General features: G+C 42.5%; 1 protein-coding gene across 5 annotated transcripts in view; it reads right to left on the reverse strand.

Moving 5' to 3' along the window:
- Positions 1–13,134, reverse strand: part of utrn (utrophin) — a 176,371-nt gene that overhangs the window by 61,850 nt on the left and 101,387 nt on the right. For all 5 annotated transcript variants that reach the window (XM_058613759.1, XM_058613761.1, XM_058613758.1 and 2 more), the window contains 2 exons: positions 3,847–4,019; positions 2,098–2,254 (listed from right to left, as the gene is read on the reverse strand). In XM_058613759.1, coding sequence (XP_058469742.1) covers positions 2,098–2,254; positions 3,847–4,019 — 330 coding nt within the window. The remainder of the gene's footprint in view (positions 1–2,097; positions 2,255–3,846; positions 4,020–13,134) is intronic.

Here is a 13,134-nt window from a genome sequence, read left to right on the forward strand (position 1 = left end):
TATCATCATTTGTCTTCCCTTTTTTATTATCAAGGTGTTTAATCTCCCGCCTTGTAATTGAGGACCTCTCATTTTGGTGCTGAGTGTGTCTGTGTGTGTGTGTGAGACTGCTTGATTAGTCTTGATTGGTATTGTCCCTACAGACAGTAAACATGAGGTAATATATATGGCCGCATAATTGCATTACAAAGCAAACACTGTAATTAGATCTTACAATTTCTTACAGCACATGCAAGTGTGTTTTTTGTCATTTGACGTTTAAGCAAGTGCAACACAACTGTGTTGTGCGTGTATGTGTCCAAGAGACGATCCTGAGCGCACACGCGATTGCACACGACTCTCAAAGCATTTTCGGGAAACAAAATAATAGCGCAGTAAACCAGGGTTTGGGAGAAACATGCACCAATAGCAGCGGCGGCGAGCGGACGAAGAAGGGGGTAGCCGCCGGGGCGAGTCATCCATCTGAAAGCAATTACACAGCAAAGCACTATCACTACAACTAGTGGTTAGAATGAATAATACGCTGGGGCAGACGGATGACAAATAACGGCAGTGACAAAGATATGAATGGCTTGGCACAATGATGGTATTGATCGCTTGTTAGAATAAATGAAACAGCGCGGTATGAGGGAGATGAATAACAATAATTCTCAGAGTAAAATAGGCGGAACAACAGTATCGATTGTGCGATTGTGACTTTGATACTGGCCCTCAACACCGTGTGGACTAAAGGTTTGTGTATGGGTTGACCGTGGCTACATCAAACACTACACCGTGATGAGTTTGGACCGCTACAATTTCTAACGTGAATGATGGACTGCAACCACACTGGTGATGAGTGTGATGCTCCATAATGTCATGGCGATTACTGCCACTGCTTTATAGTACCAGCATCCTCTTGTGGCATCAAGACTGACTGCTCAGCTTATGTGTCTGAGGGCTGAATACATAAACGGAAAGAAACGACACTATAAAACAATGTACATCAGCTGTCTGAGTTGTTAACTACAGTCTGGAACAGTACTGAGCATGGGCTGGTCGTGCCAGAGGTTTTTTTCTCTAGTGTACTTATCTCTCGCAGGTATCGGACAAGGACAGTGCTGTTGTCTAAGTAGTAGATAGAGGCTTAATTATGGGTAATAATACAGGTAATAAAGATAAGTAATGATAGACAGAGAGAGAGCGAACAATAAACTTGTTCAATGATGCTGTTATTAGTGTAAATGTCAGCTCCGTGTACGTACTTAGTGAGACGAGATATTGCTGAAGTTATTTGAAACACTGGTGTTTTTCCCGTTAGCGAGTCAAAAGGATAAGAAAGCTTGTGTAACTAAGGACGAAGCAGCAATGGTTGCTACGTTATCAACTTGATAAGCACGTCAGCCAGTTTCGTTGATTTAATGGCAATTCACACCCACGCCGCTGTTTGTGTTCAATAGAGCTCTGCTTAGGCTGAACATGGATGGAGTGGTGAGACGACCAAACTCTATAAGAATCAATAGGAATTACAGAGTTGACAGTTAGGTCAGTCAAGCATAGTCAGCAGTGTTGAATGAAGCTGAATTGTTGGGCCTTTATATTTGCAGTAAACTTATACTTTGCACCTGGCATTAAAATGTGTTGGGATTGCAATCGTACAGTGCCTGACCACTTAGTAAGTACAGGTGTAAATACAACTGAGGAAAGATTGTTATCCAATCTGCGAAAACACTAGTCCGATGCGTCCCCGCTCCACCCACAACAACTATGTGCGCGGAGGTACTTGGTGGCTCCAAGCTTGTGGGGCGACAGTAGCTCAGTGAGAGAGCGAGTCCCGGAATCTCCACTAGTCTACATGCTGATGTGTCCTTGGGCAAGACACTTGAGACGCGTGTAAATCCATGTGGTGAACTACATCCGATCACTGATCTGATCACAGAAAGTGCATTTTAATGTGTGTAGAACTGAAGGTGTGTCTAAACTTCAGGGGAAACTCACTCAAGACTCAAGACTGAAAATGTGACCAACTCATTTCTTTGGAAACCAATGTGCAATAACATAGTATGATTAATCTTTTACAGTGCATCAGAAAACACTGCCTGCAGCACTTGAACTCACCGTGCAGTGGTTCTGCTGTTGCAGCAAGGTGGGTACGTCTCCTCCGATGGGCATCTGCTTAGCCAGGTCTTCATCCTTCATGCAGATCCACCTCCACAGCTCCTCCAGGAGGCCCAGCAAACGAGACCAACGCTCCGCACTCGCCTCCAAGTGGGCCCTGCCAACGTATACATCCAAAGTAACTATTAATAATACACACTTGAAGCACATGCAGTCTTATTCTGACAAACAAAACAGTCTATTAAAGTAACTTCAGTCATTTGGTCCGCAAGATATTTAGTTTACTGTCAAAAAAAGAAGCTAAGAGACTAAAATATTGCCTCATTTAAAAAGCTGAAATTGCCAAATTGAGTTAAGTATCAAAATAGTTGGTGAGTCATAGTGATTCTTACTTTATTATTTCACCCATTAGGCACCTATTAAAGGATAATATTTGTACATATTATTCTGCTTTCCGTAAACGTATTATTTTGGAAATAAAGCAAAACATATATATCGTAACCATAAAGCCTTTATAAAAACCAAAGTGCTGACCTCAGGAGAGGTTGCTGGCCTCCTGAAGTCGATGTTATTTTGAAAAAGGGAACACGGTTGAATGTTGACTGTGTCGCTGGCACCTAACATACAATAGATATTCTTAAGCACGTTTGCTTTGCTCCTCTCCTTGGGGGCATAATATATCTGAACACTGTGTACAGGGACCTCCTGCTGCCACTTGCCAAGTTAGTCTTAATTACACATGTACTGCAATTAGGGCATAATGGTCTGTACACGGCAAACGTACACAGTTCCCCCACCACCCACACTGAAACTGACAAACTCTCTCTCCATCCGTTTTTCTCTCACTTGTCCTCCTGTGCCTGTACACATATGTGTGTGTGTGTGTGTGTGTGTGTCACAGTGACCTTGAGTAACTCCCATTTATTCTTTTCCAGTCACAACGAGCGAGCATCAGCACCTTTTCTTTTTCCCCTGCCAGTTTCTCTTGACCGTCTCTCTGACCTTTCACCTCGTCTCTGTATTCTGTGTATCTGTGCCGTGCTACTGTGCTACTTCTCTCCACACATTCCCCGCCACTCCGTCAATGAACATCTCCATCTGGCCCCTGTCAGCTTCACTTACAACCCCCCTCACCCCCACCCATCTTCTCCATCCTCTACATTTGCCAGCCATCACCAATCATATTTATGGTGGGTGGCCAAGGTTGAGGCTGACGCAGCACTGGTCTGTGTCCCTCAGAAGTTTATGTGCCACTGTGGTGACTGTCGGGACAGTTTTCTTTTAATTTCCTGAGCTCCGGCTTGGATTCATGGTTAAAAAGAACATGTGTGGGTTTTCTATGAATACACGACATGCAGGGCTGAATAGGAGGTTTTCATGTTTTTAGTCTGTAGTAAAGCACAGACTACAGTGTATCTGTGAGGCTACAAGGAATAATGACCTTGGACTAAGTGTAAGCCTTGTTTACACATACATATTTTTGATTAATTGAATGATATCTTGGCATATCAGTGCTTTATTTGATGTTTTGCTCCGAGTAAGCACAATTCAGGTTCCCTCTTGGAGACTAACTCCAGTGTGCAATTCTCTGGTTGATGAAATAGTAAAATGAAGCCAAGACACACTTTTTTTTTAGTTTTTGTGATAGTAAAGAGCAGCATAGCAGCGATCTGAGCTGAGCTGCATGACCCAAAACACTGGAGAAAAGAAAGATGTTCCATTCATCACTTAAGATGTGGATTAACTGACCGAATGTTGGCGGACTTGGCCTTCAGGTCGCTCCAGCGTTGGTTCATGTCGTCCAGTCTCTGTTGGAGAAACACAGCTTCCTCTGAGCTGCCCAGAGCCTTGACCATCTTCGACTTGTTCCCGTCCACATTTTTGTAGATGTCGTTGTGCGCATCGATCTCGGCCTGAATGTCCTGCAAACACACAGAAGGACTGTCAAAGATAAGCGGGTCCACAGGGTCTCTGTGCACGTGCACAGAGCAGCAACATCAAGTTAATTTCCCAAACACCCACAACTGGATGGCACACTCTTCTATGCTCTTACAGAAGATTATTCACAGGTAACAACAAGGTCGCGGAATATGGCTCGAAATATTTCCAGACGGTAGATAAATGAATATTTTATATTTTCATGAAAGGTCCTTGAGGTACTTTTTCTTTACTCTTTAACAAATAAGACTGTAACTTTCACTGAAAGAGTTGTAAAATCCATTATGGATGAGTGTCACACAGGCTGCAGTAGATTTGCAAATGGGAAAAGATGAGTTTCATCCAGGAAAACATGATGACCCTTATAGTGGTAATACAAAAATGAATGAAACTGGACATTGTGCGGGGAAATAACTCATTTTCACAGCCCGCACTCACTTGTGTGTCCTATTCTTTGTGACATTAAAGATAGGATATTATTCAATTAACTGGATTCCCTTTTAATACAACCATAAAACTATCTTATCAGGGAAATATTAAAGCCAGTGCACAATTTTATTGTTAATTCTGCATCAAGTGACCTAATTATATGACTAGGTTTACTACACTCATCTGTAGATTAAATCTTCTTAATTATGTTCCTATTTCTAAGTAGTGTATACATACACAGCTCCTGGTATTAGTGAGGAAGTAAACTAATTGGCAATACCAACCAAAATCACCAAATTAAAAATAGAAACACACAGCCAGACAATTTGCAAAAGAGGGGAAATACTTCACTACATCCCATATATTCACACACTATAATGCTTGCATGCTGGAGTAGCTGTTAGATACACTTGACAACACATACGAGGAACATGTGATTACAGCTCGGCTATTCCAGAAACTGTATATCTCAAAAGAGTGGACACAATCTAGTCCAGCTGCAAAAGAACCAGACAACAAACAACCATCAATGACCACAGTCAGCCATGGCACTGAGCTGTAATTTACTGCATGCAAATAGACATTTACCACAGACGCAAATCCCTCCGCAACAGTACGATGTGCGGGGACAGTTGGCTACAGGTATTTCACACAAAATTAAATGAAAGGTGATAGAAGTCAGAGAGTAGGAGACAAACGGAAAGATGGAGCATAAAACGAAAGACAGAAATTAAAAAAAAAAGTGAAATACAGAGAGTTGTTTTGCTATGGAGCCAGTTGGCCGTGTTTCAAGTCATTACCCAAGTGCTTCCCTTTTGTTTTTCTTTCACGCTTATACTTCCTTCTCCTGGAAGTCACGGTGACTGCACACAGCAGTCGACAACAGAGAGAGCACAGACGTCGCAGTCATACAGAAGCACATACTGTGTGTTGGTTTACAAAAGCCCCCTTTAAATCTCATTCCACTCAGTGAAAGGCCACTTTAAGTGAGTGGTTTATTCATGTCAACTTGCATCTTAAGGTACTTATGTGTGATGACTTTCACACTCACGCTCTCTCTCTCAGTGACAAAGACATACTTCATCAAATCAATCAAACAGTTGCCATGTCACTGACAAAATGTCACGATAACATGTTTTATTCATGTGTCACACAGGAAAATATATTTATCAAGGATGCATTTCTGGCAAAAGTGTGTGTTTTTTTTTCTCACATGAGCTGTAAAACAAACTGAAAAAAAAAATGGAACACATGTCTGCATTCATAGAAGCAAGTGACAGATATTTGTGTGCACAGCAGATATATGAGCATATATTACACAGACACCTACTGAATCTGCTGAGCCACTGCTTCACCACCCAGTACCACACAAACCATCAGATGTGTATGTGACAGTGAGGAGATAGAAAAGCGCCAGAAACATTAATAGGTTCTACATTTCATGCTCTTTGTAACTAGTGGTGTAGTTTGTCGGCTCTGGGCTCGCTGGAGTGCGGACAGGATGGGACAGTGTCCCCCTGAAAACCATTACAACAAGCACTTAGCGCTTTATGGAGGATAAAAACTGCATATTCATGGCTGCGAAGTAGCATCAGGAAAACACATGCAAACATGCTGTTGTACTGAATAGGTATTTCAATTGACAACAACTCCTGAGACCTAGTGCAGTACAAGTTTGCAGAAAACGCACTAAGTATGCCTCGTAACCGCTGTAGATATGTACCTGTTCAAGCTTTCTTAGGAGCGTCTGCAAACTGAAGTTCAAGCCAATCATAATGGAGTGTGTGATGTGACTCCTCCCACTCCCTCAGCTGCCTACATCTTCTCTACTGTCACACAGGTGAAAGGTTGTTAGGGGCACACAGGCAAGTCCTCCAGTGGTTATGGTCTAAACCTTGAAGGTCAGGGCTCAGATGAACGGCAAATCCAACAGGGGAAGAAACTTTAATCCAACTATGCTGAAACCCAGCTGTTACGGTGGAAAGTGCGAACAAAAGAGGGTCAAATCCAGGTAGCGGTCCCAACGGAGGCAATTTAAGCATTTCACACACCCATCTGCAGCACGTGTGCATACATGTAGGTGTGAGTGCTCGCCAAATCCCTCCACATGCTCGTAGCATCCTCTTTGGACAGACAGCCAGACTGAGGGCTAGGTAACAGTTACCCTGCAGTCATGCTTCAGAGCTGGGACTGAGATTAGCGGGATGACTGGTGCCACTGGAGGTCTGACAAAGTGGCAGCTGGAAGCTGAAAATGGACTTCCTCTGGCCAGGAATGGGGCGCTGAAGCAGAGAGGCAAATCCAACAAATCTTGGGGTGGAGGTCTGCAAATTGGAGATAACGGTTTGATTCTTGAGGAACAAAAAGGTGGGTGCAAAATGCCCGGACGGCAAGGACAAATGTGGCGCTCTCTCTCCGTCAGCTTTGCTATGCTTCTCTCCCTCTACTTCCCTTCTGGTTAAGAAGGAAACTGTTTACACGCTGTATGGTAGCCCAACCCAGGGCAGGGCTGGGGCATTTGTTTTGAATTGCTCAGATAAAAAGCAGTTATCCCCATCAGTCACACAACGCTACACTTCAAGAAGGGAGACGGCGGCACAAAGAGGCACATGGTTTGCCTTCTCAAATTCCCCTGAGTAAAAGGTAACACAGGCTCACACAGTTTCCCAGTGTCTGCCTTCCTAGCTGACCCCCAGGTCTCCAACCTGGTCTGCTCTCGCTCTATCACACCCTCCTAATCACTGCCATGACCGGGCCACTTAGTCAAAGAATGCCTCCTTCTTTTTCTGGAACCACGTGTTGGCAGGGAGCTGCCTCGAGGCTCGTCGTCCTGATTCTGGGCAGTGAGTCTGAGTTGCCAGCCTCATTGAGTTGGAGCTCGGAGAATCTGAAGGAGAATAGGTTGATCTTTTTCTCATCCCATCCTTTCTCCCCTCCTGGGAGGGAACTTGTCAGAAAGTTGAGTTTCTTCTATAGCCATTTGTTCCCTCTGAGGTCACACAGACGGACAGGCTGGTGTCCACATCCCTCTCTCTTCCTCCTATGTTGCTCTTGTTCTCTCTGGCCACTAGCTCCACTCTTTCACACAGCTGTTTATTATTTTAATCAGTATCCTCCCTTTCCCCCTCCTCTCTCTACATCTCTCTCTCTCTCTCTCTTCCCCCCCCCAACTAACCCAACACACTACACACCCACTTCCTGAGGCCTGATCGAGCAGACAGCATGCTAGAAAGGAGGGAGTTTGGAGGTAAAGTAAGCTTTAGATGGAATTCATATAAGGATTGGTAATCAGTGTGAACAAAACTACGGGATAAGAAACAGGGTTAAGTGCAAGAGCAACATGATGGTAAAATAAAACATGTTTGAGAAGGAGAGACTACAGGACTACACTGTGTGGAGTGATGGAAACGTGTTAAAATACGAATATAGGGGGAAAAACAAGACAGTGATGAGAGTTTTAGTTGATGGCATGGCTGGGTCACAGGACAGAGCAGATCTGATCTGCTGCGAAATGAGTCCCATTCCTGCATTTTAATAATTTAAAACCCCGTTACAGCTCAGATCCCACCATTCTGAATGCCATCAGTGTGCAGAGGACTGCATTAAGCAGGCCCTGAAATCCACACTATAAATAAAGGCTCAGTGTATTTAACTGTATAAACGGCCAGGTAAAAAGTGTTTGAAGACCAGCTGTAGTCTATAGGGCGATGTTAAAAGAGGTTCAAAACAACGGAGCGATTCCTATACATTGTTACGTAAAGAATGCGTGCGTCAAGTTGTGCGTGTGTGAGTGTGTGTTGACGTTTTGAGCAGCAGCGCGGACATGTGGTGTGTGCATCAAAGACACGCAGACAGATGGCTGTCAAGTGTGAGTGTGGGTGTGCAACATGTTACATATTCATAAGACAAAGACTTTGAAGTGCGCTTAGCTAATTACAAATATTTACATACCCAAGGCCCTTAAATAGCATCACTGATAGACGCTGACAAATACATGCTGTTTGATGGCTTTCCAGTCAAAAATGTAGAATTAACTGCTTGGAATTGGCACAATTGATGAGCCTGACTAATTTGTCTGGAAACTGAGATTAAAACTTTACATTTCTGCAAGACCTATTTGAGGTTACAGGGTTTTGATGCTTTAGCAGTCACTTATTAAAGATGCAAACCTAAAGAGAACTCAAGGCCACATTCATAAGCAAAGCAGATTAGGACCGTTACAAGGGGAAGAATGTTAGCACTATCACGGGCAAAAACAGAAGAGGAGGGGGGGGGGGGGCGGGAAATAAAGGTGAAGAGTAACACTTAAACCAGGAGAGACTGAGAGGAAGGACACGGAAAATGATTAAATATTAAAAAGTTATCAGGCAGAGCAGAGAAACATGTCAAACACTATGAGAGTGAGGGAGAGCGAAGAGACAAAGGGACACAAAAGGATAAAATAATTATAATTCCGTCATCTCCATCAAGACTTTGTTTGCTCAACTTTTTCCAGCAGCAGAAGCTATAGCACACTCGTGGAATCATAGCTGCCGTGACCGACTCGGCCTCCGCGGGCTTCCTGCTGGACAAATACGTTTATTTTAACCATTTACAGCTGCGCAAATCAGCATTATTAGATCAGTAGTGGGTCATATCACAGTGAGTGTAAAGAGAAAGAATAAGCATATTTTACAGTACGTAGCTGACTGTTTGGGTTAATCATTATATATACCTTAAAAACTAGAGAGGTAGTAACATAGCAGAGCAATTCACAGCTAAAGACATAGATTCAGACTCATTAAAAATACTCATTATAATAATATGATATAATGACTTTGTGTAAGTTCAGGCAACTACAATGAGCTTTGTTGGGACAATACGTAGAGAGACCATATTGCGTCATACTGAATCTAAAATATGCTTGATGAAGTCCTCTTATCATTGCAGCTAATATTTGTCTTCCTATAAACCAGTTTGGCTTTCAAACCCCGAAATAGAAAACTGCCAAAGTAGCATAGAGCAACAGTAAAAAGTAGCGAGGAGAAAGCAAGCAGTTTGCCATCTCAGAGATTCTCCAGGGGGAGCAGATGCCACAGCATCTAAATTAATTTGGGCAACCATATCGCTGGATCGCAAACAACAACTGAATCAGAGCAAACAAAGGGAAAAACATGGCCAGATAAACTCAGATACACACATACCCCAGGAGCCCAATAACCAACAGCAGGCTGCAGCTTAGCAGCTACTCCCCAGTCATCTCATCAAAGATTCATCCAATTACATCTAATCCAAGTTCTCTGCCACTACATTGTATTCTCGTCCAAGAAAAATCAATGGAGCCAAAGCTTTCCACTATTACCCTCACACAGGCCACATCTAATGAGATCACTTCCTGTGCCCCACGTTATCATCGACACTCCTCTTCCTGTTAGGAGGGTCAGCATCGCTCTGTGGAGATGAGGGCTCTGATATGCCCGTGTGTGTCTCTCTGTGTGTGTCTGTGTGTGTGTAGATAGCGTACAGCAGCTCTTCTCTGCTGCTCATTTGGCTGCAAATCATAAACAAAAACATGATCAAAACAAATCATAGTGGGAATGCAGAGGTGCTGAAGGGCTGCTGCTCTGCACTCAATTCATATCTACTGTATGTATACTTAAATTCGAAGCGGAGTTTTGCTCAAATAAAATGCAGCTTTTTGCTTCAGCACACACTTTGCTTTTGTTAACAGAAGCTTAATGCGGCGTACAGAGTGCACGTCTTACTTTGCAGGATGAATGGAAAAAATGTGATGAATAAAAAGCAATGTTTGTAATCATGTTTTAATCATCTGCATTTTCTTTCTCAGAGGAAAAAGTGTATTTAATGCTTAACGAATGTATTAGATCACCACCCACTGTACGGTTTAAGCCACCGTTGGTTTTGGTAATTATCCAGATTATGTTTTATGTTTCTGTAATGGTTAATACAGGAGTATGTCGACGCTCTTTAACCAAAATGATATTTTTATTGCTAAAATATATTTATAATTGTGATCCATAAAGAAAAAATAGTGAAGCATGTTATTATTTCTTGATTAAGATGTCAAATTATTGTTATTAACTTGCATTCCTGAACAGAAACATTTGCTATGCTTGATTCATTTCTGACTCCATTTTTTAGTTTTAAACAACTTTTTGAAAGGTTTCTAAAATATTTATGTCTTCTCAGGTGGTCTAACACATTTGTTAAGCACTTGTATATATTGCTATGCCTGGACCACATACAGTCCAGTCCACATACGTTACGTACACAAACAAATAAAGTATATGCCGGCTTCAGCTGACAGACAATTGCACAAAGCACAAAGGTTACATTGCCTTCATGCTGCAATCTCACAGCGGAGAGCTTACACTGTCAAAATAACATATTTGTATCTGATAAAGCGTGTCCACATGACTCCAGTAAAACTCTAATGATCCAGTTTCTGTCCACTCCAGTCCAGATAAAAAAAACCATAACCCTAACTCACGATGACTCAAAAACAAAACAAGAGCTTGCTAAGTGCACTGTGAACACGAGGAGCAATGTCAAAGCAATAAAGCACGTCGCCGGAAATGTGCACATTACATGGGGGGGCCACTGCAGGACACTCAATTGACACCTGACCTTCAATAATGTGACGGAGCTGCCATTAGAGAGGATAACTCGTGTCACAGGTCAAGCAGATCACCGATAACTTATGCCAGGGATCGTTAATGAACCGCAAGTCACATCCTTGTAATTATCAGCGAGGAAATGGGACATGCAGAAATTCATATGCAAGCTCATACACGGGGAAACTGAAATTGATTTGGAGCACTGTGTGCTGCTGCTCAATAGTCAGCTATCGATTGTGGAGAGCTGTGAGTATATTTTGTGCATAAAAATACACCAGGGAGTTGGACGACATTACATACATGCATTTCCTGAGAGCAAAGGTAGCAGACTTAAAATTCAGGAACAGTAAGTGGACAAATACCAGCTGCAATCAATGCAACCTCCCCAATGAGAACATTTCAATCAAAGGTATATCCAGGCATTGAACGTTGAGGAAAATCAACTTGCATAATTGACTGGATTTGATCACCACAAGGCCTGCTGTGGACGTGCTAACGTCTCATGCTCTTCACTGGCGTTCAAAGACAATTGCTCCTCCCTTTTCCTTTTATCATTGCTTTCCAGCAGCAGGACATCTCTTTAACTTAGCTCAGACTCATGAGAACCGGAAAAGCACAACTGTGGTGGGTGGTCTATCAGCGTGGAACCACACATTAGAAACAACTAAGAAGGTGATGTGATTGGTTTGGAAGCTGCCGACGCCTCCACCGCGGGATGAAATACAAGTACAATTAACGCATGAGCCCGGCACCTGCTGCGTTTGATGGGGCGGAATCGGGCCCATTGAAAGGTTACGCGACTGTACCAATTAGGGAGTCGTGCCGATGATGTGTTGTTGTGCTCGGCTGTGGAAGACGAGCGTGTGCGAGGATGGTCCTGCGGAGTTATGGGGCTGATGTCAAAATGATGAACCAATCGCACTTCATAATTACAACGTCCTGGTTGGTGGGAAAGATGGAAAAACTTGGGTGTGATAACTTTAAACACAAACAAGTTGCACACACTCAGAGAAAATGTCCGCCATTATGAAGACGGCAGATTGTAATGGGCGGTGAGCAACAAAAAAAAAGATAGTAAAACTGATGAATGGAAGGACACATGAAGAATAGGTACACAGACCAAATAATAAATACAGCAGTAACAGAAGGAAAAGAATAGGTGGTATAATCAGAATGATTTTAAGAAGAGATGATACTAGAGAAAATAAATCCTGTTCCACCAAACAAAATAACAACAACAACACATATATATACATATATTCCAATAAGGAGTCTTAGTGGAACAACCCTCGGTAGAATTATTTCTCATGGACTTTGTTGTATCACCAGAAATACAGACAACATGTATGCTGTTTTTAAAATAACACATTTTCCAGGAAAAAAAAGTATCTCATGTGACCTACTTTTCCACTTGAACAATAGCACAACCCTGGATGTTATTGGTAAAACCTGCATTTGTTTTCTATTTCGTGTCGAAAAACATCTGCTGTTATGACAGGTTTATTCAAAACATGCTTGAGCATTACATACATACATTGTATGAGTTATACACTTGCTTCATAAATATTAATTCTGGCCTCTATTTCAGGCTACACACAGAAGTAAAATAAAAAAAATAAAATTATTCAGAGGATAACCTTAAAATATCTGGACACAGTCATACTGATACGAGTGCCTTTTATTGAGGAGTCAGACTCCGTCTGTGAGGCTATTCTGTGAGAGTTGACATCAGTCAGTGAAGGGAAAGAGTTTCCCAATATTGGAGTGACTCTCACTGGTCGGGGTCCAGCTCTGAGCGTGCAAAGATGAAATAATCCTTTAAAAAAAAAAATGCTCTATCGATCCTGCAGACGTCCCAGCTGACGCTTTGAGATGATGACTGGATGAGAGTCGGAGCTTCACCAAGGTCAAAAATCCATACATAATACGCTTCCCGTTGATTGAACCTTGTTCGGATCAATGACCACAATCCCGCATTCCCCTCTGCTCCGTGTCAGTCTCAATTTAATGACTACAAATACAGTGTCGCTGTAATAAGCCCCTTGAAGAGCAT

This window comes from Solea solea, chromosome 17, assembly GCF_958295425.1.
Source record: "Solea solea chromosome 17, fSolSol10.1, whole genome shotgun sequence".
Taxonomy (NCBI): domain Eukaryota; kingdom Metazoa; phylum Chordata; class Actinopteri; order Pleuronectiformes; family Soleidae; genus Solea; species Solea solea.